At 37.9% G+C, this 23208-nt stretch overlaps 1 protein-coding gene and 1 non-coding gene across 4 annotated transcripts in view; both read right to left on the bottom strand.

Annotated features, from left to right (window-relative positions):
* Window positions 1-878: 878 nt before the first annotated feature.
* SMAD4 (SMAD family member 4) overlaps window positions 879-23208 on the bottom strand; it is a 57257-nt gene continuing 34927 nt past the window's right edge. For 2 of the 3 annotated variants that reach the window (XM_019986710.2, XM_070779084.1), the window contains exons 9-12: window positions 20060-20243; window positions 18700-18868; window positions 9184-9322; window positions 879-7673 (exon numbers count right to left, since the gene is read on the bottom strand). In XM_019986710.2, the coding sequence (XP_019842269.2) occupies window positions 7462-7673; window positions 9184-9322; window positions 18700-18868; window positions 20060-20243 (704 nt within the window). In that variant the 3' untranslated portion in view covers window positions 879-7461. Of the gene's footprint in view, window positions 7674-8528; window positions 8642-9183; window positions 9323-18699; window positions 18869-20059; window positions 20244-23208 lie in introns of all 3 variants that reach the window. The other variant, XR_011563847.1, reaches the window with a different exon arrangement.
* Window positions 19854-20017, bottom strand: LOC139179521 (U1 spliceosomal RNA). The gene has a single exon (XR_011563893.1). It is a non-coding gene; the product is annotated as a U1 spliceosomal RNA (small nuclear RNA).

Below are 23208 nucleotides of genomic sequence, written 5' to 3'. Positions count from 1 at the left end.
GTTGTCATTTTTGGGGAGCCGTGGTAAGGAATAAAGCACAAAGAGTCAAGGGTCAAAAGCACGGGGCAGAAAGAGACAAATACATAAAACTGCCCTTTCTCCTGAAGTATTCCACAGAGAAAGGCTTTTCTTGCCCTCAAGAGAATGCCAACTGACAACCCTCTTCAAGTTCTGGCTTAAAATACTATGAACTTTAGGTCAGGTGAGGACAAGTCTCTTGCCCTGATAAACACCTCTAGAACTTACATCAGCAAGATCAGAAAGAAAATCCTAATTTGGTCATACTTTTTTTTTTTTTTACAAGTCACTGCCAAAGGATCACCTTACCTGACCACCCCCTGCCCCACACGGACCCTTCATTTCATAGAGGAGGCAGCTAGAGGGGAATAGCTTTCCTTGCCTTTAGATAGGCAATGATAGGGTTCCCAATTTCCGTCTCTCCTTTAAGCATCTTGGGTTTCCCTTGTGGCTCAGCTGGAAAAGAATCCATCTGCGATGCAGGAGACCATTGGGAAGATCCCCTGGAGAAGGGAAAGGCTACCCACTCCAGTATTCTGGCCTGGAGAATTCCATGGACTATAGCCCATGGGGTCACAAAGAGTCACACACAGCTGAGCGACTTTCACTTTAAGTATCTTGGTTCTAATTCCCTAGCAGCCACCTCTTCAAGCACCACCACTTCACTCTCTCCTTTTAGAAATAAGAATGGGGTTTCCTCTCCCATGGTCTTATTTGAAATGCTTCAGTTTCCATTTCAATGGTCACAAAGCAATAAAGCAAAATGTTGTCCTCAAGTCTAAGAATTCACTCAGTGATTAGGAATTATTTTTAGATCTAAAACACCCACAAACTTAAGAAAAAGAATGAGCACATAATGATTTAATTGGCTTTCTCTTTTAATCAAAAACATACTTTGTTACAGAGTTCTCAGGAAAGGTTCAACTGTTTTTTAGCCACAGACTTCAACCAGGCAAAAGCATACAGAAAGCCACAAAGGACCTACCAGAGCCCTTAGCTGATCAGTTTTCCCCAAAGCAGAAGCTAAGTGTGGCTCGTCTCTTGAGTTACGGCATGGCTCCTCTGACTTCAGGAGAGGAGACAGAATTGGCAGATACTACCGCCAAATCTGTCCCCAACCCCTAGTCGCCTCTTCCAAATGGTTCTGCAGCCCACCAGGTTTTCATCATCTACAAGCTTTCACACTTTTCCCTTAAATCACACGTCCAAGGCAGTGGCCAGAACCCAATACTTGGAAGAAGTTTGTTGAATCCGTGTTTAGCCTTTTAACCGATCCAAGCCGAGTCCTTCTATCAATGACAAGCAGCCATAGCAACAGCAGCTGGTTTCATCCCTTCCTTTCCAGCTACCACTGAGCTGGCCTCTACCAGGACTCCCCAACCCCCCTACCCTTGACCCACCCCCAAAGAAGGCTTGATCCTTGAAAAAGCCAAGTCCATTAATTATACTAATCCAAGGATGGGCTGGAAGAGAACTCTGAAAGGAATGCTCCAGCCAAGTTTTCTGATCAAAATGGACCTAACAAGAGCCAAAAATAAAGTGAATAATCATCCACTGGTATTGTTTTCTTGAGTCATATAAACCATTTTAATTGATACAGTTTAAGGGAATTTCCCTATTTTGAGAGGAGTTAAGAAACCAAAGACCCAAAGCAATGACCTCTAATATCACTAGGCATTTACAGTAAGTTTTCAACTCATTTTAGTTTAAAAAATTTTTACCAGCACACAGCACTAAGATGATGGTGTCACAAACATACCCAAAAGGTAAAAATATCATGACTCAAAAGAAGCCTTAATACACCATGAAAACAGATGATGGGAAAATAAAATGAAGGCTTTTCTCCCTCTTTTTTAAGTATTTATTGCAGCCCCCAAGGTGGTGCTAGGCCTTTGGTTGAATTTAAGTCTTAAGGACATATTATGTAACTTCTTGTCCACAGAACAGTAATAAAATATCAAGCCTAGTCTCATTTGAATAACATGGAAATAAGTAAAAAGCCCCCTCAAACAGCAGACCAAAGTAAGGAAGAACTCCCAAACTGCTGCAAGGTAGGCAAGGTCACTTAAACTTCAGAGCTGGAAGAACTCATCTAGTCCAACTCCCTCATTTTACAGATGAGGCAACTGAGGCCCAAGGAAGGGAAATGACTTGCCCAAGGTCATATACATCAAGTTTCAGTGGCAGAGCGCAAACTAGAGCGTGCAGCTTCTGGCCCCAGCCCAGAGCCACCAGTTTCAGGCTGAGCAAGAACACTGGTTCTGAGACCTATTTGAGAAAGCATCTGAGATAAACTGAAAATTATCCACATCAGTAGAGAGAAATGATTGTCTTCACCAGTTTTCTCCTTAGTTCTTCCTACATTAAAAAAAAAAAATGATGAAAGGGGAAGAAAAAAGGTTCATTCACTCATTCAAGGCTGATGTTAAAATCCCTGAAAACATCAGCAATCACTTTAGCTACTCCTTGGGGCAGGTTATCAGACCCTCAATTCTCATAAAGGCACCTAAAGGTCAAAAATATCTGTGAGGAGGAAGGCCAGAAGATAGGACTCAAAAAGGGACAGCAAAACAAAACAAAAATAACCCTCTCATTTTCCAAGCTTTCGTTTTTTGCTGTTTTTTTTCTTTTTTTGCTGGTGTCCTCTAGGCAGTGATGCTGCCTTTGACTATTGATGCTCATTTCATAACCAACCAACACTTGTAACCCCAGTTTTTGTTTTGAGCAGCACTCAAGTGGAAGCAACAAAACCTGTCAAAGGGGAAAAAATATATGAATATGACTCACTTCTCTCTATTCTCAACTACCTGAAACTCAGCAAGGATCAGGAAGCACACTCAGTGTCAAACTGATATCAAATGCCGAAGCCCTGAAGTCCTTTCAGCACTTTACAGGAAAGTTTCTTGGGTCCTGTCCCAGTTGCCCGTGTTTTAAAGAAAGTTCTAATAAGTATGGTTATCGGGTTTTCTTGCCTAAGCAGTCCGGAAAATCAATCAGAAAGGGGAGAAGGAAGAAAGGGGAGGTATACTGACAACACACAGGAAGTGGCTGCTGTCATTAACTGGCGGGAGGAAGGGGTCTGTGTATAACAAAACCAAACACTCCAAACCACAGCAGCCTGTGACCATTTAGTGAAGGTAAAACTGTCCCACATGTCTCAGCAGCCCCTCAAGTCTACAAGCCAGGAGGCACAAGAGAAACACCGTATCCAATATGTTCTCTGACACACATATCAAATAACTCCACCCCAGAAAATGAGCACAGTAAAAAAAGTTTTACTGCTTAAACAAGGTAAATTTGGATTATGCAAAAATTTCCATTCTGTGGTGATAGCAGAAGAGTAAGATAAACACTCTGGCAACACTGGGGCAAGTGCTTAGGGACAAGGCTGGGCTTGAGGATGCTATGAATAAGGTCACTAGCTTTTTATGTCCTTCCTAATGTATCTTAGGAGAAAAGAAATTACCTAGTTGTCCAAAGGAAAAAATGGAAAGGTTGCACACAAGGTTCTCATATCCCATTTTCTATCATATTGCAAAGGAGGGTTCAGGCAATTATTTTACAGATAGCTATCTGCAACAAGAGGGGTCCTGCCTTTAGGAAGGAAAAAAAGCATTTCTTCCATCTGCAAGTCTTAGCCAAGCCCATCCACAGGAGTTGTTAACTGACTTTACAGGTAATTACTTTCATATACTCATCTACCCCAGTAACTTAAACACTCCATTTTCCCAATCTGCTGTCATTAAACATAAAGCCAGTAAAATGACTCAGTGATGGTGAGAACAACCTTTAGAAACTATCAACAAAAAGGATTCTGCCTTACTCAGAATACCACTGTTTCTTCCAAAAGGCTCTCAAAAAGGTTCAAAACTAATCTGATTTTGTATAATCGCTAGTAACTATTAACTAGTTAATACCAAATCAAGAATAGAAATACTTCACCATATATTCTTTAACCTTCACAGATACTTAAGGAGCACCATGGGAAAAATGCAAAATTTCCCTTCTTTAGGTGGGCATGGTCAAGAAGACAACTGCAATTAAGCTTTTAAAATAAGATATTTATCATCTGGAAGACAGGACATTTTATTCTGCCGTCAAATGTTCTATCACAAATACCCGTTCTTTACACTACACCCTTCCTCATGAAAGCGGATTTTTGACTTTGAAATGCAACACAACTAATACGTGTTCAGTTTATCTGGATATTTTGAGTATGGTTCTCCTTAAGCCAGGTCACCTAAACTGTAAACCTACAATGTTTACAAGAGGAATGGGATAGGCAACCTATTTAGTGGTTAGGTCAATACAAATGAGCCATGCTTCTAGAAAAACAAGGTTATATGGCAGTGATTTACTATCATTATCTTTGTATAACAGGGGTAGTATACTATAAAAAATGAGATAAGACTATATCCCACAAAAGAACCTACCCCCTGGAAAATAAAGGCAACAACACCATTTTGGATTTAAGGATTTCCTTTTGATAATGCACTGAAAGGCACTAGACAAAGTGGAAGGGGCCTCGTACTGGATTATAAAGGTACATACTTGGTTCAACTCTCACTCAGTTCTCACCGAAACTCAACATTCTGAGCATTTTTGAGATATAAACTAGCTAGAGAAAACCCACCCAGAACCCTATCCTCATAACAATCAGATTCCAAGAAATGTGGAAACTATTCTACTCTTAAAATAGCCATAAAATCTTAAACCTAGTGGTTCTTTTAGTCTTACTCATCAAAGATGACTACCTCTAAGAAATGTAAATACTGTTCAACAACTAAGACCTCAGAAATAACTGATTATAATATACTAAATGTTTTCTTAAAAGCATGTGACTGAACCTAGGCACAAATATAAAGCAATTAATAACTAGAAGTACTTCTATGTACTTGTAGGATTTTTATGGCTCTTTGTAAAAAGCAATCAAGGTGGGTGGCCTGGCCTCAAAGACAGACTGCTGCTGCTGCTGCTAAGTCGCTTCAGTCATGTCTGACTCTGTGCGACCCCATGGACGGCAGCCCACCAGGCTCCCCCGTCCCCGGGATTCTCCAGGCAAGAACACTGGAGTGGGTTGCCATTTCCTTCTCCAATGCATGAAAGTGAAAAGTGAAAGTGAAGTCACTCAGTCATGTCTGACTCTTAGCGACCCCATGGACTGCAGCCCACCAGGCCCTCCGTCCATGGGATTTTCCAGGCAAGAGTACTGGAGCGGGGTGCCATTGCCTTCTCCGCAAAGACAGACTACTTAGCAAATATTTTCCACAATACTTCCCCCAGATGATTAAACACGCAAACTTTCTTTAAAGTAGAAAAGGAGGCAATGTATTATATCATAGCATGCTTATAGTTCTAATCAAATAAACTGTTTTTAAAATCTGTTACTCTAAAACTCTCTCCTCTCGCTCCTACTCTTCATTCACAGTAAAACAGACCTAAAGTCAAAAATTCCCAGAGAATGAAGATACCTTTCTAGACAATCTGCCAATAAAGCATAAAATCACCACATTTTTACAGCTTAGAACTAGGTCTTTAACAGAAGTGTTTGTAAGAACTCAAGAATATAAATGAGTTGGTAGAAACGTTATTTTAAAAAAGCAAAAGACATGTAGCTTGGATCAAGATATGTTTAAATCACAGAAATAAGCAAACTCAGTGGTTTCTAGGATGGTCTTATTAAGAAGACCTAAGCAAGGAAGTAGAAGATTTGTTGATTTAAGCTGATATAAGGATGACTATCATGCGTAAGTATTTCTCAAGTCTCAAACTTATAACACACCTGAAATAATCTTATTACACTAAGAAAGGCCCTCCACGAAAAAAGCAAAAACACCTGAAAGATCATCTTTGATTTCACACTATTTATCCTGCAGATAACCTATTTATCTTATAGACAATCAGGGCTAGCTTTGCTACAGTAAAATAAAAGTGAAAAAAATAACCAACCCTACACTTGATACGTAACGTCCGTGGGGAGTCCTAGTAGAGTGGAGAAGAAAGCCAGAGCTGCCCGAGAGCACCAGCTGTTGCCTGTCATTTAGTAGAAGGTGTCTCACCACTAAGGCTGGACTCAAAAGTGCAAAAGAAAAAAAAATTAAAAATCAAACCTAGAATTCAACTTTGCATGTTGAGATTCAGTTTTATTTATGCTACTAGCTAAGTAAAAAGCATACATATTGTGTCTGTGGTACAGTCAATACATTTGCAACTTTTCTACTTAAATTCTCTATACAAAGTCACTGCCAATTGATATGATCATTGATGGCAAAGGGCTTAGAATAACCAAAAGGTATAAAAAAGTTTGCAGTCTTGCCCCAAGATACAAAAACTGAATTTTAAACATTGGCATAACATACATGATTTAAACAGTATACGAAAAAAAAAAAGTCACACATCAAATCAAGTACAAAAATATCCAAACTACCTATCAATGAATGGTAATGTTTCTATTATTCTGCACAGTACTTAACACAGAATTTAGCAGTTTCCAAAATACTCATTATTTAGCTTAGCATTGCCACCTGTGCAGAACGGTAAGATATTAGATGGAGTGACACTGCTTTTAGTGTTTTTAAAAATATAAAATCTTTCCCTATGTTAAGGAAGGAAAGAAATTCCTCTTCTAGGCTCCTTAGTAACCAACCCTGTGCCTAGAAATACAGAATACATCTACTGTTTAACAGGGCAAAAGTATATTTATTGATAAATAGTTATCCAACAAAAATAACAAATGTAATTTTAAACGATACTCCTTTGTCTGGTAATTTTAAGGAATTCTCAATATACACAGATTAGTGTTTTGCCTTGGCAAAAGAAAAATTGGGTCGCAAGACAATCTGAGTTAAAATCATCTTCACTAGTTTAACTTGAAAAAAAAATATTTTGGATAAAAGGTTATAATACATTACTATCTTTTTTAAACACAGAGTAAAGTTGCTCTTGGTAAAATTAACTCACCCACATGGCACAATATTTCGGAGTAAAGTATGTTCAACAGTAACAACTCACACACAAGATAACATAGGTGAATTAACTTTGAGAACTTCTCTGCCTTTAAAATCAGCAATATTAAATTTATTCTGTAGAGTAACACACATATTGATGTTCTGCATATAAAAGGCTCTAAAACATTTCAAAGGGCTAAATTTTCCAGCATTGGAATGATTCCTTCAAACAAAACTGGTGAAGATTTAATAAGAATGTATTTGTCCCAATCTTCAAGCTCTGAGCCATGCCTGAAAAGTTCTAAGTAGGAAAAAGAAAATTATTTTAATCCAGTTTCTGTCTGCTAGGAGCAAGGCAGCAAACACATTTTCCAACCCTTTATGAAAAGATAAAGCAGAACAAAAGTGAAATATATCTTCAGATTATAAACAGGATTGCATCTTATAGTCCACCATCCTGATAATGGTAAGGGCCCCAACGTTAAGTTAAAAGACCTCAGTCTAAAGGCTGTGGGTCGGCAATAGGCATGGTGTGAAGGACTTCATCGAGGAGCTGGAGGGCCCGGTGTAAGTGAATCTCAATCCAACAAGGTGTTTCCTTGATGCTCTGTCTTGGGTAATCAGGTCCCCAGCCTTTCACAAAACTCATCCTGAGTATGCATAAACGACGGAGGTCATCCACACCGATCCCGGCGGCAGCCGACAAACCTATCAGAAAAGATTTGGAAGACGTCAGCGGGACAGGCTGACCCCTTCCATCCCCCCTAAATCTTACATTAACAAGGTGACCAGCTTTCTTTACTGCATTCTCCCCAGCACAAGACTTCTCTGCCAAAGTGCCAAAAAGTAAGCATAGATCTATACTTTGTCAACAGGGACTGAAAACTTTTGGTTAAGACAATGTATATTCCACATGGGTCTTCTAGCTACCATCAATTATAAATTACCACAATCCACCAACACCCCATCTGTTTTTTCTCTTTAGAAGTGGAGGTGAAGGGATAAGAAATAACTTGTTTTTAAGAGGCAGTGCATGTCTACATTTTGTTGGTTCTAAGAACTTTACTCTCTGTCTAAACTATCTAGTTCAAGGTAAAACATGACTAACAATGAGACAGAAAATAGTCCTGGTTCCACTAAGACTTCTTGGATGACCTAGACGATGTCTGTCTCTCAGTTTCACAATGTAACAGAGATAGTATGTAATTACTCGATGGGGTGGGGATGGGCAGTAGACGAGGAGAAATTTAGTAACAGCTCTGGATTCTTCAGTAAAAGCATATTTGTAACATCAAAACTAGCAAATTAATGGTTTAGATGCCCAAATTTAAAAAAAAAAATCAAATTCTATAAATGAGTATGCCTTATCTACCTCGAAATTGTAAACTCCTGAGCATAAGTCACAACGGAGACTCTGCATCTAATTCTCCAGTCAGAACATACAGTCATATAGTCAATCTGCATTCATCAATATTACAATGAAACTAATGGGAGGAATTTGCATGTACTGTAGAGAAACCTGCAGGGCCACTGCAGTTTTCTTAGCCAGTGTGATTTGCTTACCACACTGAAGAGGTTAAGAACAGGGGTTGAATGAATCACTAGTTATGCCTTCAGACGTGGAAGATGGGTGCCACGTGTTTCCATCATAAAAGTCTATAGTCAGGAGTTTAACTCTGCAGTAAAAAATTCCCCATCAGTGTGAAACCTGGCACACAGTTCAATTTTACCCCAAAATTAAACACAAGTCTACACGCTATCCAAACGCCACCCTCGCTTGGTTTTCTCTCCATGCTCAGTACACTTAAAAAAAAGTTGGAGAGACGTCTAATTCTGAAATTGAAATATGCTTTCCTTCTAGAATGAAGCAAAGCACACTGGTGATTACAACCCACCCTAGCTGGTGAAGCAAGAATTAAAAGCATCAACAAAAATAGGGGAGACTGATCAATATAATAATAACAACCCCCTTTCTTCTTTATCCCACAGTCCCTTTTTTGATACAAAAAGAATGAACACAGGGCCATAAACAAAGGGCAACTATTATAGATGAACAGGCTTTTTTATTTTTTTTTGTACAAATTCAAAAATGTTATTATCCCAGTAAAAAGAACTTCACTTTCTATTACTGGTTAAAGTAACTAATTAACTGAGTCAATCAAGATAAAGCACCAACTACTACACTTGAAAAAACAAAAAAAATCAAAAGCATACTTACTGATGGCTGGGGCTATTCCACCTACTGACCCTGGGCCGGGGATGTTTCCTGCCACGGCCGCTGCCTGGGCAGCTGCTGCAGCTTGTGCCGTGGCTGCCTGCTGCTGCATCTGACGGTGACACTGACGCAAATCAAAGACCTTAAAGAAAAAATTAAGTGTAAGTTTCATGCCGTGAGTCCAGCAGAAATATTCCGTATGTCAAAAACCAATGCACAATCTACTTAAAACTCACAGCCTGACTTAGCTCTCAGGATTAAAGAATTAATTCAATTGTTTAATTTTTTTATGTAGATGGTAAGTTCTTAGGAAAGCTGGCTTGAATGAAGCTCACCAAAGAGGCACAGCTCACTATTAGGACAGTTTTGGTTGCCACTGGCCTCTGTATCCTTCATCTGAGTTCAGTGTGGGTCAGCCATTAGTGCCTTTGTGAAAAACCACACCACTGTGTGAAATGAAGTTAAGAAATCATGCCACCCTTTCATAACTAAATGAAGAGTTTTCTGTAGGTTGAATTGACGGCCTAGGTCATACGGTCAGCTTCTTTTCTTTATCATTCTAACTACTTGGAGGAATGAATAAAAGGCATTGTCACTATGTGACGAAACAAGGGCATATCTCAGAGCTGCACAGAAGCATCTAACAGGATATTTAGGTCTTGTTTAAATAGAAACAAAGGAAAAAGAACTGATCACGTAAATGTAAAATCTTAACTACTGAATCTCAGTGATGGATACATGGGATTCCATTAACTAGTTTCTCATCAATTTAAGAAATGTTCATGATTTTTAAAAAATTGCTTAGCTTTGAATCCTATCATTGATATCTGCTACTTACATGGGTTAAATTTCTTAACCTTTCTGAAGCCTCAACTTTCGTATCTATAAAACGGGAATGCTAAGTATGCAATGCTTTTTCATATTGTTGTAAACTTGGCATAGTATATAGGAAGCTCTCAATAAACGTCATTTATTCTTTTTTATTTTGTTTTGGTCTCCCAGGTAGCCACCAACCTTGCAAGATGAGTTAAGGAGCTTATAAGTAATTTCAATGCTCTTTACCAACCATGCCAAGGGCTGGCATTTTTTAAAGCATTGGAAGGTTACACAAGCAGAGTGGTCACCTTGAGAAGTTAGTTGTAGGAAAGGAAGACAAGGACAGAGTAGAAGCTCAAGACTGCTCAACGCACATTTTAAACAGCATTTTAATTTCTGAACCATGTGACTATACTCCTTCAACAAAAGTAAAGTACAATTTAAAACAATCCAAGTATGCACAAAACCCAAATATGAGTGAGGATAATTATCGTTAACAATAAAAGAAATAGAAGAATGCGTAACACAGAACTTTATCAGATAAAGAACAGGTTTGAAACCCATGCCAGTAATTTTCAGATTCCTGAAAAAATTCTGATTGTCTTTAGTCACAGTCTTTACATGAACCATAAGAGCATACAACAATAATAAACAAAAGAATCCTCTCCAAATGGCAAACCAAATTCCTATTTATTATTTTTCTACTCAGTGCCTATCCTCTAGCACCAACAATGGACAAAACTTAGACTACCTCAGTCTCTGGATCACAGTTTGTCAAATATGGATGTACTTATTACCTAACCAAGCTACTGGTCCTAAAAGGGACAGGAAGCATGATGAAGGTCTGGAAATCAGAAATCCCACAACACCCAGAACAAAAACCGCTGTTTTTTCAAGAGTCCATTAGATTCTGAATTTTTCCACTGTGCTCTGACCTCTCAGAATGCCTTACCCAGCACAGCACAAAATAGGGATGCAAACATCTGAAAAGCCAATCAGCTCCACAATGACTTTTTTTTTTAAAGAAGGAAACTGACAAACTTTATCTTTTAGAGGAGTTTTAGGTTCATGATAAAATTAAGCAAAAAAGTAAAGAGTTCTCTATTTCTACCCAGATACAGCCTCTCCCACTGCCACATTCCACACCACAGACGCACACCTGTTATCAATGAGCCTACACTGACACAACATTATCACCAAAAGTCACAGTTTACATTAGGTCTCACTCTTGGTTTTATGATTCTATGGGTTTAGACAAATGTATAGTGATATGTGGGCTTCTCTGGTGGCTCAGATGGTAAAGAAGCTGCTTGCAATGCAGGAGAGTCAGGTTTGAACCTTGCGTCAGGAAGATCCCTTGGAGAAGAGAATGGCAACCTGCTCCCGTATTCTTGCCTGGAGAATTCCATGGACAGATGAACCTGGTGGGCTACAGCCATGGGGCTGTAAAGTAGACACGACTGAGTGGCACACACACACCCACACCCACACCCACACACACCCACACCCACCCACCCACCCACCATAGTGATATAGTATTTTCGCTGCCCTAAAAATCCTCTGAAAACTACCTATCCATCCGTTTTCTCCCTCCTCTCTATGCCTGTAAACAACTCATCTTCTGTGTCCATAGTTTTACCTCTTTCAGAATGTCAGTTAGAATCATATAGAATATATGTAGCCTTTTCAGATTGGCTTCTTCCACTTAGTAATATGCATTTAAGGTTGCTCGGTGTCTTTTCATGACTTAATAGTTCATTTCTTTTCAGTGCTGAGTAACATTCCACTCTGTGATGTGTTGGTTGCTTCTAAGTTTTTGGCAGCTGTGAATAAAGCTGCTATAAACATCCAGGTGCAGGTTTTTCTGTGGACATAAACTTTCAGATCATTTGGGTAAATGTTAAGGAGTGTTGACGGATGGATCATATGGTTAGAAAATGTTTGGGAATATAAGAAACTACCAAACTGTCTTCCAAAGTGTCCCACCAGTAACGAATCAGTGTCTGATGCTCCCCACCCTGGCCAGCACCTGGTGGTGTCAGTTTTCTGGATTTGGGCCATTCTTCAAGTATGCAGTGGTGTCCCAGTGCTGTTTTAATTCACAATTCCATAATGGCATATGAAGCTGAAAGTCTATTCATATGCTTACTTGCTATCATTATATCCTCTTTCCTGAAGCACCGATTTGGGTCTTTTGCCCCTTTTTAAATTAGGTTTGTTTGTTTTCTTATTGCTAAATTTAAGTATTTTCTATACTTTTGATAACAGTCCTTTATCAGATGTGTCTTTTGCAAATATATTCTCCCAGTCTGTGGCTAATCTTCTCATTCTCTTGACACCATCTTTCATGGAGCAGACTAAATCTTAATGAAGTCTAGTCTATCAACTGTTTCTTTCATGGATTCTGCCTTTGATGTTATGTCTAAAAAGTCATTGCCATACCCCAGGTCATGTACATTTTCTCCTATATTATCCTCTAGGAGTTTTACATTTTACATTTACATTTTACATTTACATTTTACATTTACATTTAACAACCACTTAAAAAAATTTTTTTTTAACCATCATTAACCTGTTGCTGTTAAGTCACTTTAGTCGTGTCCAACTCTGTGTGACCCCATAGAAAGCAGCCCACCAGGCTTCCTCGTCCCTGGGATTCTCCAGGCAAGAACACTGGAATGGGCTGCCATTTCCTTCTCCAATGCATGAAAGTGAAAAGTGAAAGTGAAGTTGCTCAGTCGTGTCCGACTCTGTCTGACCCCATGGACTACAGCCTACCAGGCTCCTCCGTCCATGGGATTTTCCACGCAAGAGTACTGGAGTGGGGTGCCATTGCCTTCTCCATCATTAACCTAGTATGGCCCATATATAATCTTATATCTTCTGGGAGGAGGGAATACAACTTATAATTTCCTGGGTTCAAATATGTTCTCAACATACCCCCAACTCCACCAAGAGTAATTAAAAATTAACCAAGGGTTCTTTACAATATGTTATAAACAATCGTAATTATGATGGTCTTTAGATCTATGCTAACACCAGGAGCACATATCACAGATAACCACAAAGATGAAACTTTAAAACACTGCGACTCTTATCTACAGACGTAGTAAACACGATTCATTAAACACCTCAGCAAATCTCCTTTCCACATGGATTATTTATGTAATTACAGCACTCACACCAAAAGACTTAACTGTTGACTATACTGCTAAACTGAAACCCGGGCTGCCTCCTCACTGTGCACTGTCTACACCATAACAGGTTTCATCTGTTATACTGGATGATAAAATTAAGGCTTCCACTGAAAAGGAAACATCTTCCTTTCAGAATCTGAGCTGTTGATAAAGACAATTCAAAGTAACCAAAGGTTTTAAATATTCTTTTTGTCTCAGATCCAAATGATACTCCTGATCTCCATCCCTGGGTTAATCAACAATTTACCTCTGATTTCATCTGTTTAAACATATTTCCTTACTCTCTTCTAAGTTTATTACAAACCCATTACTTAACAAAGGTGTCTTATAAAGATCACTGTCAACACCTTCAGGATATTCTCTTTCACCCAGTAGTCAAATTTTGGCATTCTTTTTTCATAAGGCTCAATTATAGTACACTGTTTATATCAACACCAAGAAACAGTAATCCAGGAAGAGAAACAGGTCACTGTGTTGATGGTATATTGGACATTTGAACAGAAGACTGCACTAAAGACCTGCTAAGTTATCTGACCTGGGGATGTAAGACACATAATATCTAGTGACTGGGAATAAATTTAAGTGGATCATCAGATCACATCAGTCGCTCAGTCGTGTCCGACTCTTTGCGACCCCATGAATCACAGCACGCCGGGCCTCCCTGTCCATCACCAACTCCCGGAGTTCACTCAGACTCACGTCCATCAAGTCAGTGATGCCATCTAGCCATCTCATCCTCTGTCATCCCCTTCTCCTCCTGTCCCCAACCCCTCCCAGCATCAGAGTCTCTTCCAATGAGTCAACTCTTCGCATGAGATGGCCAAACTACTGCTGTGATTTAGAAGCACTGCCTGCCCCGTCCCTTACATATATGTGTGCAACAACAAACCTGACACGGCATCAGAGAATACAAATCAAAACCCACCATAAATGAGATACCACGTCACATGCCCTTAGGAAGGCTAACATGGAAAAGACAGATAATAATAAATATTCATGAGACTGTAAAGAAATCAGAAATTTCATACACTGCTGCTGGAAATATCAAATGGTACAGCCACTTTGGAAAACAGTTTGGCGGTCTCTTAAAAAGTTACACATAGTTACATTATGATCCAGAAATTCCACTCCTTGGTATTTGTAAGAGAAATGAAGATGTACATTCACACAAAAATCTGAACATGAATGTTCACAGTGGTATTATTCGTAATACAGCCAAAACTCAGATGTCCATCAACTGATGAACGAATAAACAAAATGCAATGCTTGGAATGTTATTCAGCCCTAAAAAGAATGAAGTACAGATATATGCTACATGAATGAAGCCTGAAAACATGAGGCTTAGTGAAAGAAGTCACAGAAGACCAAATTGGATGATTCCATTTACAAAAACTGTTCTGAGTAGGCAAATCCATAAAGAGAAAAAGTAGATTAGTAGCTGGCTAGGGCTGGAGGGTACAGGGGGTTGGGAGGTAGCACATAACGGGTGCAAGATTTCTTTCTAGGGTAATGAAAATGTTCTAAAACTGACTGTGGTGATGGCTGTAGCTCTGTGAATATACTAAAAGTCACTGTACTGTACACGTCTAACGGGAGAATTATATGGTATGTGAATTATTTCTGTATCTCAATAAAGCTCTTAACCTGAGTGTCCAGTGCTTAAGCAACACAAAGGAACAGACCTTACTTTTGAAAGCAAAAGAGCAATGACACTTGAAAAGAATTCAAACATCTGCTCCATTTAAAGCTTGTAAAATGCTATTTTATTACATCAAATTTTCATAAATATAAGGTGACTGCTATGTCATGAGAGAAGTAGGGGAAAAAATCAGTATCATAGAAGAAAAAAAAATGCAATTTAGTCCTAGCTTCTTAAGTTTATAAAATGAAAGAATGGCTCTCCAAATCTATGTTTTCCTCATTTTAACTGAAAAGATAAAAAATATGTTTGTGTATATGTGTGTGATTGGGCCTGGGCTGGATTCCCCCATGTAAAGGCACTCTTTCCACAGGTTCATATATATGCACTCACCCCAGTAACATCACCTCTGGTAAAAGTCTATGTGACAATCTAAAACACTAAAATACACATCCTTTAGGTTACTGCTACTGCTGCTGCTGCTAAGTCGCTTCAGTCGTGTCCGACTCTGTGTGACCCCATGGATGGCAGCCCACCAGGCTCCTCCGTCCAAGGGATTTTCCAGGCAAGAGTACTGGAGTGGGGTGCCATTGCCTTCTCCGCTTTAGGTTACTGGTGCCCCCTAAATTAGTAACTGAAGAAAATGCCAAGGGCCAGATTTAGGATATACTTGAATCTCCTTCTGGCTAATAAGACTCTTCTAAAGAATAATATACTTAATAAACAGTAAATTAAAAATAATTATTTCAAAATCTTAGTTAAGAAAACAAAATTGGGATTTCTTTTACGCCACGAAAATATTCCAGAAGATAATTTATTGTTCAAGGCAAAAGTCTGAGTTTTCTATTAAAATCTATCCACGATATAGTGGTTTATCAAGTGATGACAAGTCTCGTATTTGGGGGACTTTTCAAGCACCATTTGTACCAGAATAGAGATATTACATTATTTGACAATCCTAAAAATTAAATTATACAAGATACCACATTTTTAAAGCTTAAATGTTTTAAATACTACCTCATATCTGATAAGTTCATAATTACTGTCTGGCACAAAGTATATATTCAACACTGTAGCCCTCTGTCCATCGACTTCTAATTGTACAAATAATCTAGAGACTTCTAGTCAAGATGGATACACAGGTACAAACACGTTAAAAGGCTAAAAAAAACTATTAAAAATAAGTATCTTCCAAACCAATCATAAAATTCACATGGAAATCCAAGGGGATGGCAATAGCCAAAAGAATCCTGAAAAGTAACAAAGCTGGAGGGCTAACACTCACCAATTTCAAAACTCCCTACAAAGCTACAGCAATCAAGACAGGGTAGTGCTATCCCAAGGACAGATATATAGATCAATGAAATAAACTGATGACCCAGAAATAAATCTTTACCATTTAAGGTCAACTGAATTTTCAACAAGGGTGTCAAAATAATTCAGTAAGGGGGAAAAAACAGTCTTTTAGATAAATGGTTACTCAAACAACTGGTTCTCATGACAAAAAACAGAGTGGGATCCTTTCCTCATAGCACACACAAAAATGCACTCAAAATGGATCACAGAACTAAATGCAAAACCTAAAACTATACAATGCTTAGAAGAAAAAAAATAATAATAAAATAAAATGCTTAGAAGAAAACACAGGTGTAAATCTTCATAACCTTGGATTAGGCAACAGTTTCTTAGACATGACACAAAAAACACAAGCAACCAAAGAATAGACTACAACAAAATTTAGAACTTTTGTGCTGCAGTATCTGATATAGGACTGATACCCAGAATATACAAAGAACTCTCACAACAATAATAAAAAGACAAAAAAATCCAATTAAAAAATGGGAAAAGATGGGAACAGACCTTCTCCAAAGAAGACACACAAATGGCCAAAAAAGAAGTGCAATGTTATTAGCCACTGGGGAAATGCAAATCAAAACCACAATGAGGTAGATACCACTTCACATCCAATAGGATGGCTAAAATAAAAAAGACATGAGAACAAGTGTTGACGAGTATATAGAGAAACTGAAGCCCTCCGTGTACATTGCTGGTGGTAAGGTAAAACGGCACTGCCTTTACAAAACAAGTCCGGCAGTCCCTCAAGTAGACAGATGTAGAGTCATCTTTTGATTCAGGAATTCCACTCCTAGGTATACATTCCCGAAGATAGAAACATACATCTACCTAAAAACTTATGAATATTCACAGCTGCATTATTCATAATAGCCAAAAAAAGTAGAGCAACAACCCGTGGATCCCTTAACTGATGATGGACAAACACAATCCCCAGGGGACAGCAGGGTCTAAAGACAGAAGCTACTTAAGGTACCAGCACCAAACAGAAGGTGTACAGGACAGGAAGTGACATGGAAAGAGAAAACAGGCAGGCTCTATGAGGGCTGCACTGGATACCTGACCATGAATCAAGTGCTGGTGAAACAGTCTGACAGTTAATTCAGAAATGCATCCAGGAATAAAATTCTTGTCCATGGCACGGGTAAGCATCAGAGAAATCTATGCAACAGGATTTAGCCCTGAGCATACCTGGGGATTTTAACTCAATTTTCTCAAGGGACAAAATCCCTCTACCTTGTAAATATAAGAATTGGTTCTGAGATGTGTATCTCAATGCGTGCCAGACTAAGGCAGAACTGCCCTACAGGGAGAAACAATGACAAGGAGGAAAAAACAAAACCTCTTGAGACAAACTTGCCAACAAATACTAAATAGATTACAAAGTATATGAGGAAATCCAGCACCACTTAAAAATAATAACAAAGCACAAATAACTAAAATTCCTTGTGGAAAAATTAGAAAATGCAAATAAAGATAATTTTATTTGTGTGCTAAGCAATTTCCTAAGGACTAAGTAGTAAGAGTTAAATCTACTAACTTACAACTGCTTTTTAACTAACCTTAAAGACACTTTAGGACTTTAAAAAAATGTGAAAAGTCTAAATTAGAAATACAGGACTTCCCTAGTGGCCCAGGGGTTAAGAATCCACCATGTAATGAGAGAACACTGGTTGGATCCCTGGTCCAGGAAGTTCCCACATGCCATGGGACAACAAAGCCTGTGTGCCACAGCTACTGAACCTGTGCTCAGAGCCCGGGGGGCCGGACCCCCTCAGCCTATGTGCTATAACAACCGAAGCCCGCCCGTCTAGAGTCCGCGCTCCGCAACGAGAGAAGCCGCCACAATGAGAAGCCTGCACACTGCGACTGGAGAGCAGCCCCCACTCCCCACAACGAGAAAGCCAGCTCGCAGCAACAAAGACCCAGCACGGTCAAATACATACATGAAGTTTTTTATTGAAAAGAAAAGAAAATGTTTTTGTTTTCTTTAAAGAAATATATTTAGGCTATCTAATTACAACTATCTTTCTCTTTCAAAAACAGTGTATGTTATAAATTCAAACCGAAATGGGTTGAACATCAAACAAGTAATGAAAACTACCTCAGGTTTAATTTGCAAAATGATATAGCAAATAAAACTCATTCAAAGAACAAAATAACTAACCTTTAAAAAAACACAGTTTTGAAGAATTTTTCATTTCTCAGTTCTTAAGTCAAAAAGCTTTTACTTTTAGAATTTTCTTCCATAAAATCCTGAAGATTGGCTAAGATGAAATTTCAGAGGCTGATTTTTACATATTTTAAACATCAAAGGAACACAAATTTGGAGGTTTCACTCAGTATTTCCAAGAACTTGTGTATTTCTCTAAAACATTTAACAAATTTTCTAATACAAACATAATTTCTTTAATACATAAGACATTTTTACATCTCTCCCACATCCATCTCAATTCCTTAAATAACAAACAGAGCTTTCCAAATCTAAAATGTTTGGGTAAAATTACAACTAACCTTTATATATGCACTTGGGTAGATCTTATGAACAGCATCTCCAGGTGCACGCCCAGCTTCTCTGTCTAAGTAGTAGCTCTGTACAAAGACTGCGTGGTCACTAAGGCACCTGACCCAAACATCACCTTCACCTTTACATTCCAACTGCACACCTTTGCCTATGTGCAACCTTAGGAAGAAAAAGTGAGTCATATTTCATTTTGATAGGTATTTAAAAATAAATTTTAGTTCAGACTATACAGCATACCCAATACTGAAAATTTTTAAAGAATAAAGGACATTTTATTTTGGTTATAAACCATAGCCAAAAGATAGATAGCCACTGTTAACATTTTTCTGTTTCTTTTTTTAGTATCCTAGTCACATGTAATAATGATGAGCATTCACATAATGCTTACTATGTGTCAGAAACATTTAATATAAATTCTCATTTAACCTTCACATTCAATTAAAATTAATTTTACAATCCAGTTCATCATATGAACCAAATGCTCAATAGCTATGTGTGGCCAGTAGTTACTATACTGGACAATACAGGTAAACCACTTCCTTTGTCACAGAAAACTCTACTCGACAGCACTGGCTTGGAGAGTAGATAATTTGCCAAAGGCACACAAATAGTGACAGAGTCAAGACTGTCTGCTTACACACACACGTATTTCCTTAAAGAGTTGAGATCACACAATACTTAAAATTGTGTAAGTTTTCCTGTAATATTTCATAAGTATTTGATTATATAAATTTTTAATATTTTAATGACTGCATAAAAACAAAGGTTTATTAACATTTACTTAAGCATTTTTCTTTTTTTATCACTTTCATTATAAATAACACTTGCAGAAACATGTCTTCATTTTATGTTATTTCCTCTCCGTAAATTTGTAGAAATACTATACAATCAGAGGAAATAAAAACTAGTTTTCAAACTGGGTTCCATAGGGTCCAGTTACTATTCAAAACATAGAAACCTCATGAACTTTTAAAAAGAGACTGCATTTTATCAAATAAACATCTACGCTTAAAATGAAATGCTTACAAGTTCTAAATGTTTAAAATTATCTTTATTCCTTTATATTCAAAAACATAATTTACACTGAAAAATATAGCTTCAAATAGAAGTTCAGTTTTTAATTTTTTTTTTTCTTTTTTTTAAATAGGGGAAAGCGCAAACGTAGTCCCCTACCACCACAAATTATGCAGTCGGGTTTCCCACATCTGGGGAAATTGCAGGGGTCAGCACATCTGGAGTGCAACGGATAAGCCTCACCCTGGGAAAACCACCTTTGTGATCATGGTATCTCCCCTGCCAGTTAAGTATTAGAAGTTCAGTATTTAAAATGAACTAACTATACTGCAATACCTTGCTCTCTCAATGGCTTCTGTCCTGTGGACATTGGAGAGTTGACCCAAGCAAAAGCGATCTCCTCCAGAAGGGTCTACATATCCATCAACAGTAACAATAGGACAGCTTGAAGGAACCTTAAATGTCTCTCCTACTTGAACATCCATCTCAAAGTAAGCAATGGAACACCAATACTCAGGAGCTACAGGAGACAAATGGGAGAAGACAGTCACTCATGTGAGAAAGGTACAAGGCTCTCACTTTCACTCCATATGACAAAGCTTTTCTTAAAGGCTAAAGGAAGGGGAGAGCATCCAGGAGAACTGACAATGCATTACAAAGTAAGCACGGCCAGGTCTTCTATTTTTCAGCTTATTACTTAGCATTCTTAAAGTTAAAAAAATATATCATTTTTAAAATCCTTAATTTTGTTCTTACTTCAAAGTACTCAATCAACAGGGAATTTAAAGAATGGAAACAATTAGAATCATAAAATTTTTCCCATGATGTTTCATCTGACTGCACATAATATTTTCTATGTAGTCTGAACTTTAAAAAAAACAAACAACACACAGATTCTAATACGTATTTCAAAGAAGTGTTCTTGAGTAACATCAGTCTATGGTATATATTTATAGATCCCTAAATGAGAGAAAGTACATAACCAAGTTAGACATTCAACGCTACAGAGTCAAAGTTAATTACACTCCAACTACATAGCTTCTGTGAGCACGAATTTTCAACCGTCTCTGGGATGAAAGGTCATTTGTCCCATCTGTATTTTTGGTGAAGTCCATTTATAACTACTACAATTTTACCTTTGAGAATGTGTGTAGTGTATTCATTTAACAACAATAAATGATTTTAAATAATTTTAAATGATTGGGGGGAAAGAAAGCCACTATCTAGTTTGGTATGTAAATATAGCTAACCAAGTATTTCTAATTTTTGTTAGAATACAATTATTACATAGATCCCACATATATGGAAATTATTTGATTTTCCTTTTTGAAATAACAAGTATTTATGGGGTACATGGGAATTGTTGTAGGCACTACATATACAGCAGTGAACAAGGCAGCTACTGTTAGCTACTGTCCTTATTTTCATGGAGGTGCAGCAGACAAATAAGTGAATAAATTAGCAAGATAACTCAGGTAATGACAAACACTATGAAGGAAATTTAAAAGGGTATGGGACAGAAGAGTGGGAAGGTCCTTCAAACTAGACGGCAGGGCTGCACCCTATCTGAAGAAGTCAGACCTGGAAGGCCATGCGCGTATGTGGAGACTGCAAATGTAACTCTCAGGAGGAAAGCCAAAGTCTAGAGAGTAGAAAGGAGTCTGACACAGGCGGGAAAAGGCCAGTGCCACCAACGAGAGGATTAACGTTTTCTATGACGATTAACGTTTTCTATGATGAACCAATTATTTATCTGCATATTACTGTGCCATTTATGAACTTTGGCTGAACTAGAATATGAATAAAACTTTCAACAAGATGAAAAGATACTCAGTATGACCAAAAAAAAAAAAAACCATTTTAAAACCTCCCAAAAGATCTAAAAATGAAATATGATAAATGCTTAAAATGTATTAAAAACAAAGTTCTTATCAAGTCTATAAGTATCTAATTGCTTTTCAAAATGTTGTCAAGGAAAAAAGGACTTCCCAATGAAGTATTAATAAAAAAGACCATATGAAAACTGGGTGATTCAAAATCTGAATAATGCAAATGTTCTGCCATACAGAAGAACCAACTAGTCACAAACACTCCTTTAATTATTTTTTATTATAATAACATGAAAACTAGCAATATATTAAAGTGTCTTCTTAAAAAGCTAGCTTTGAAATATTTATAAAGTTGAAACTTTATAAATATTTATATAGTAAAACTTTATAAATATTTATATAGTAAATATTTACTGATGTATAGAACAGTCTTTTGGACTCAGTGGGAGAGGGAGAGGGTGGGATGATTTGGGAGAATGGCATTGAAACATGTATAATATCATATATGAAACGAGTCGCCAGTCCAGGTTCGATGCACGATACTGGATGCTTGGAGTTGGTGCACTGGGACGACCCAGAGGGATGGTATGGGGAGGGAGGAGGGAGGAGGGTTCAGGATGAGGAACACACGTATACCGGTGGTGGATTCATTTTGATATATGGCAAAACCAATACAATATTGTAAAGTTAAAAAATAAAATTAAATTAAAAAAAAAAACGATTAAAAGCATTATATTATGCTCTAGACAAAGAAGCTTCATCAAACATAACAGGTGATATATTGGTTGAAGCTAAAACTAAAGAGGTAGTCTAAGACAACATAAAAATTACCCAATGTTTTGGCAGCAAAAAATGGTAATAGCACTTAAAAAAGATCTTTAAATAATCAGCTCAAAGAGTAAATTTTGTTACAAATAATATCCTGAAGTCAAGAATGTTTTCAATGGTACTTAAAAAAATGAGATCCAAGAACATGCATTTCCTAGTTCATACTAAAGAACACTATTTCAAGGAAAGTGCCATAGCAAGCAGTCTTTTTTCCATGAGAGCCAACTGGGGGAGAAAAAGAGAGTTGTATTATCTTCATGTTTAAATAAGAAAAACATACTTTCATCATCATAAATTACAACATTTGCAACTACACTTAAACCTTACTTTACTATTTCCAAGTCACCAAAGGGATTTTTGTTTGCTTAATATTTCACAACACACATTTCCCAGTGGCTCAGCAGTAAAGAACCTGCCTGCCAACGCAGGAGACATGGGTTTGATCCCTGGGTTGGGAAGATCCCCTGGAGAAGGGCATGGCAACCCACTCCAGTATTCTTGCCTGTAGAATCCCATGAGCCTGGTGGGCTATGGTCCGCGGGGTCGCAAATAGATGGACAAAACTGAAGCGACCGAGCTCAACACAACAATGACACCATACAATAAAGCTGCATTTTGGTGGTTGTGAGGATCAAACGAAACTGACATCAGAGTTGTACCATAGACCAGGGATAAAAACAACCATCTAATTAACAGGATTATTAAGGCCCAGGAAAGCAAGAGCAAAGGGGTTATCTGTGAGGAGGGAGGGTGCTAGAGGTAACCTAAAAGGCAATCCAGAGAATTTGGTGGTGTGGGGATATAAAATACCATGTGAAAACATTTTCT

This window comes from Bos indicus, chromosome 24 (genome assembly GCF_029378745.1).
Source record: "Bos indicus isolate NIAB-ARS_2022 breed Sahiwal x Tharparkar chromosome 24, NIAB-ARS_B.indTharparkar_mat_pri_1.0, whole genome shotgun sequence".
NCBI lineage: Eukaryota > Metazoa > Chordata > Mammalia > Artiodactyla > Bovidae > Bos > Bos indicus.
The sequence above is the reverse complement of the archived record's forward strand: the minus strand, read 5'-3'. Positions and strand labels throughout refer to the sequence as shown.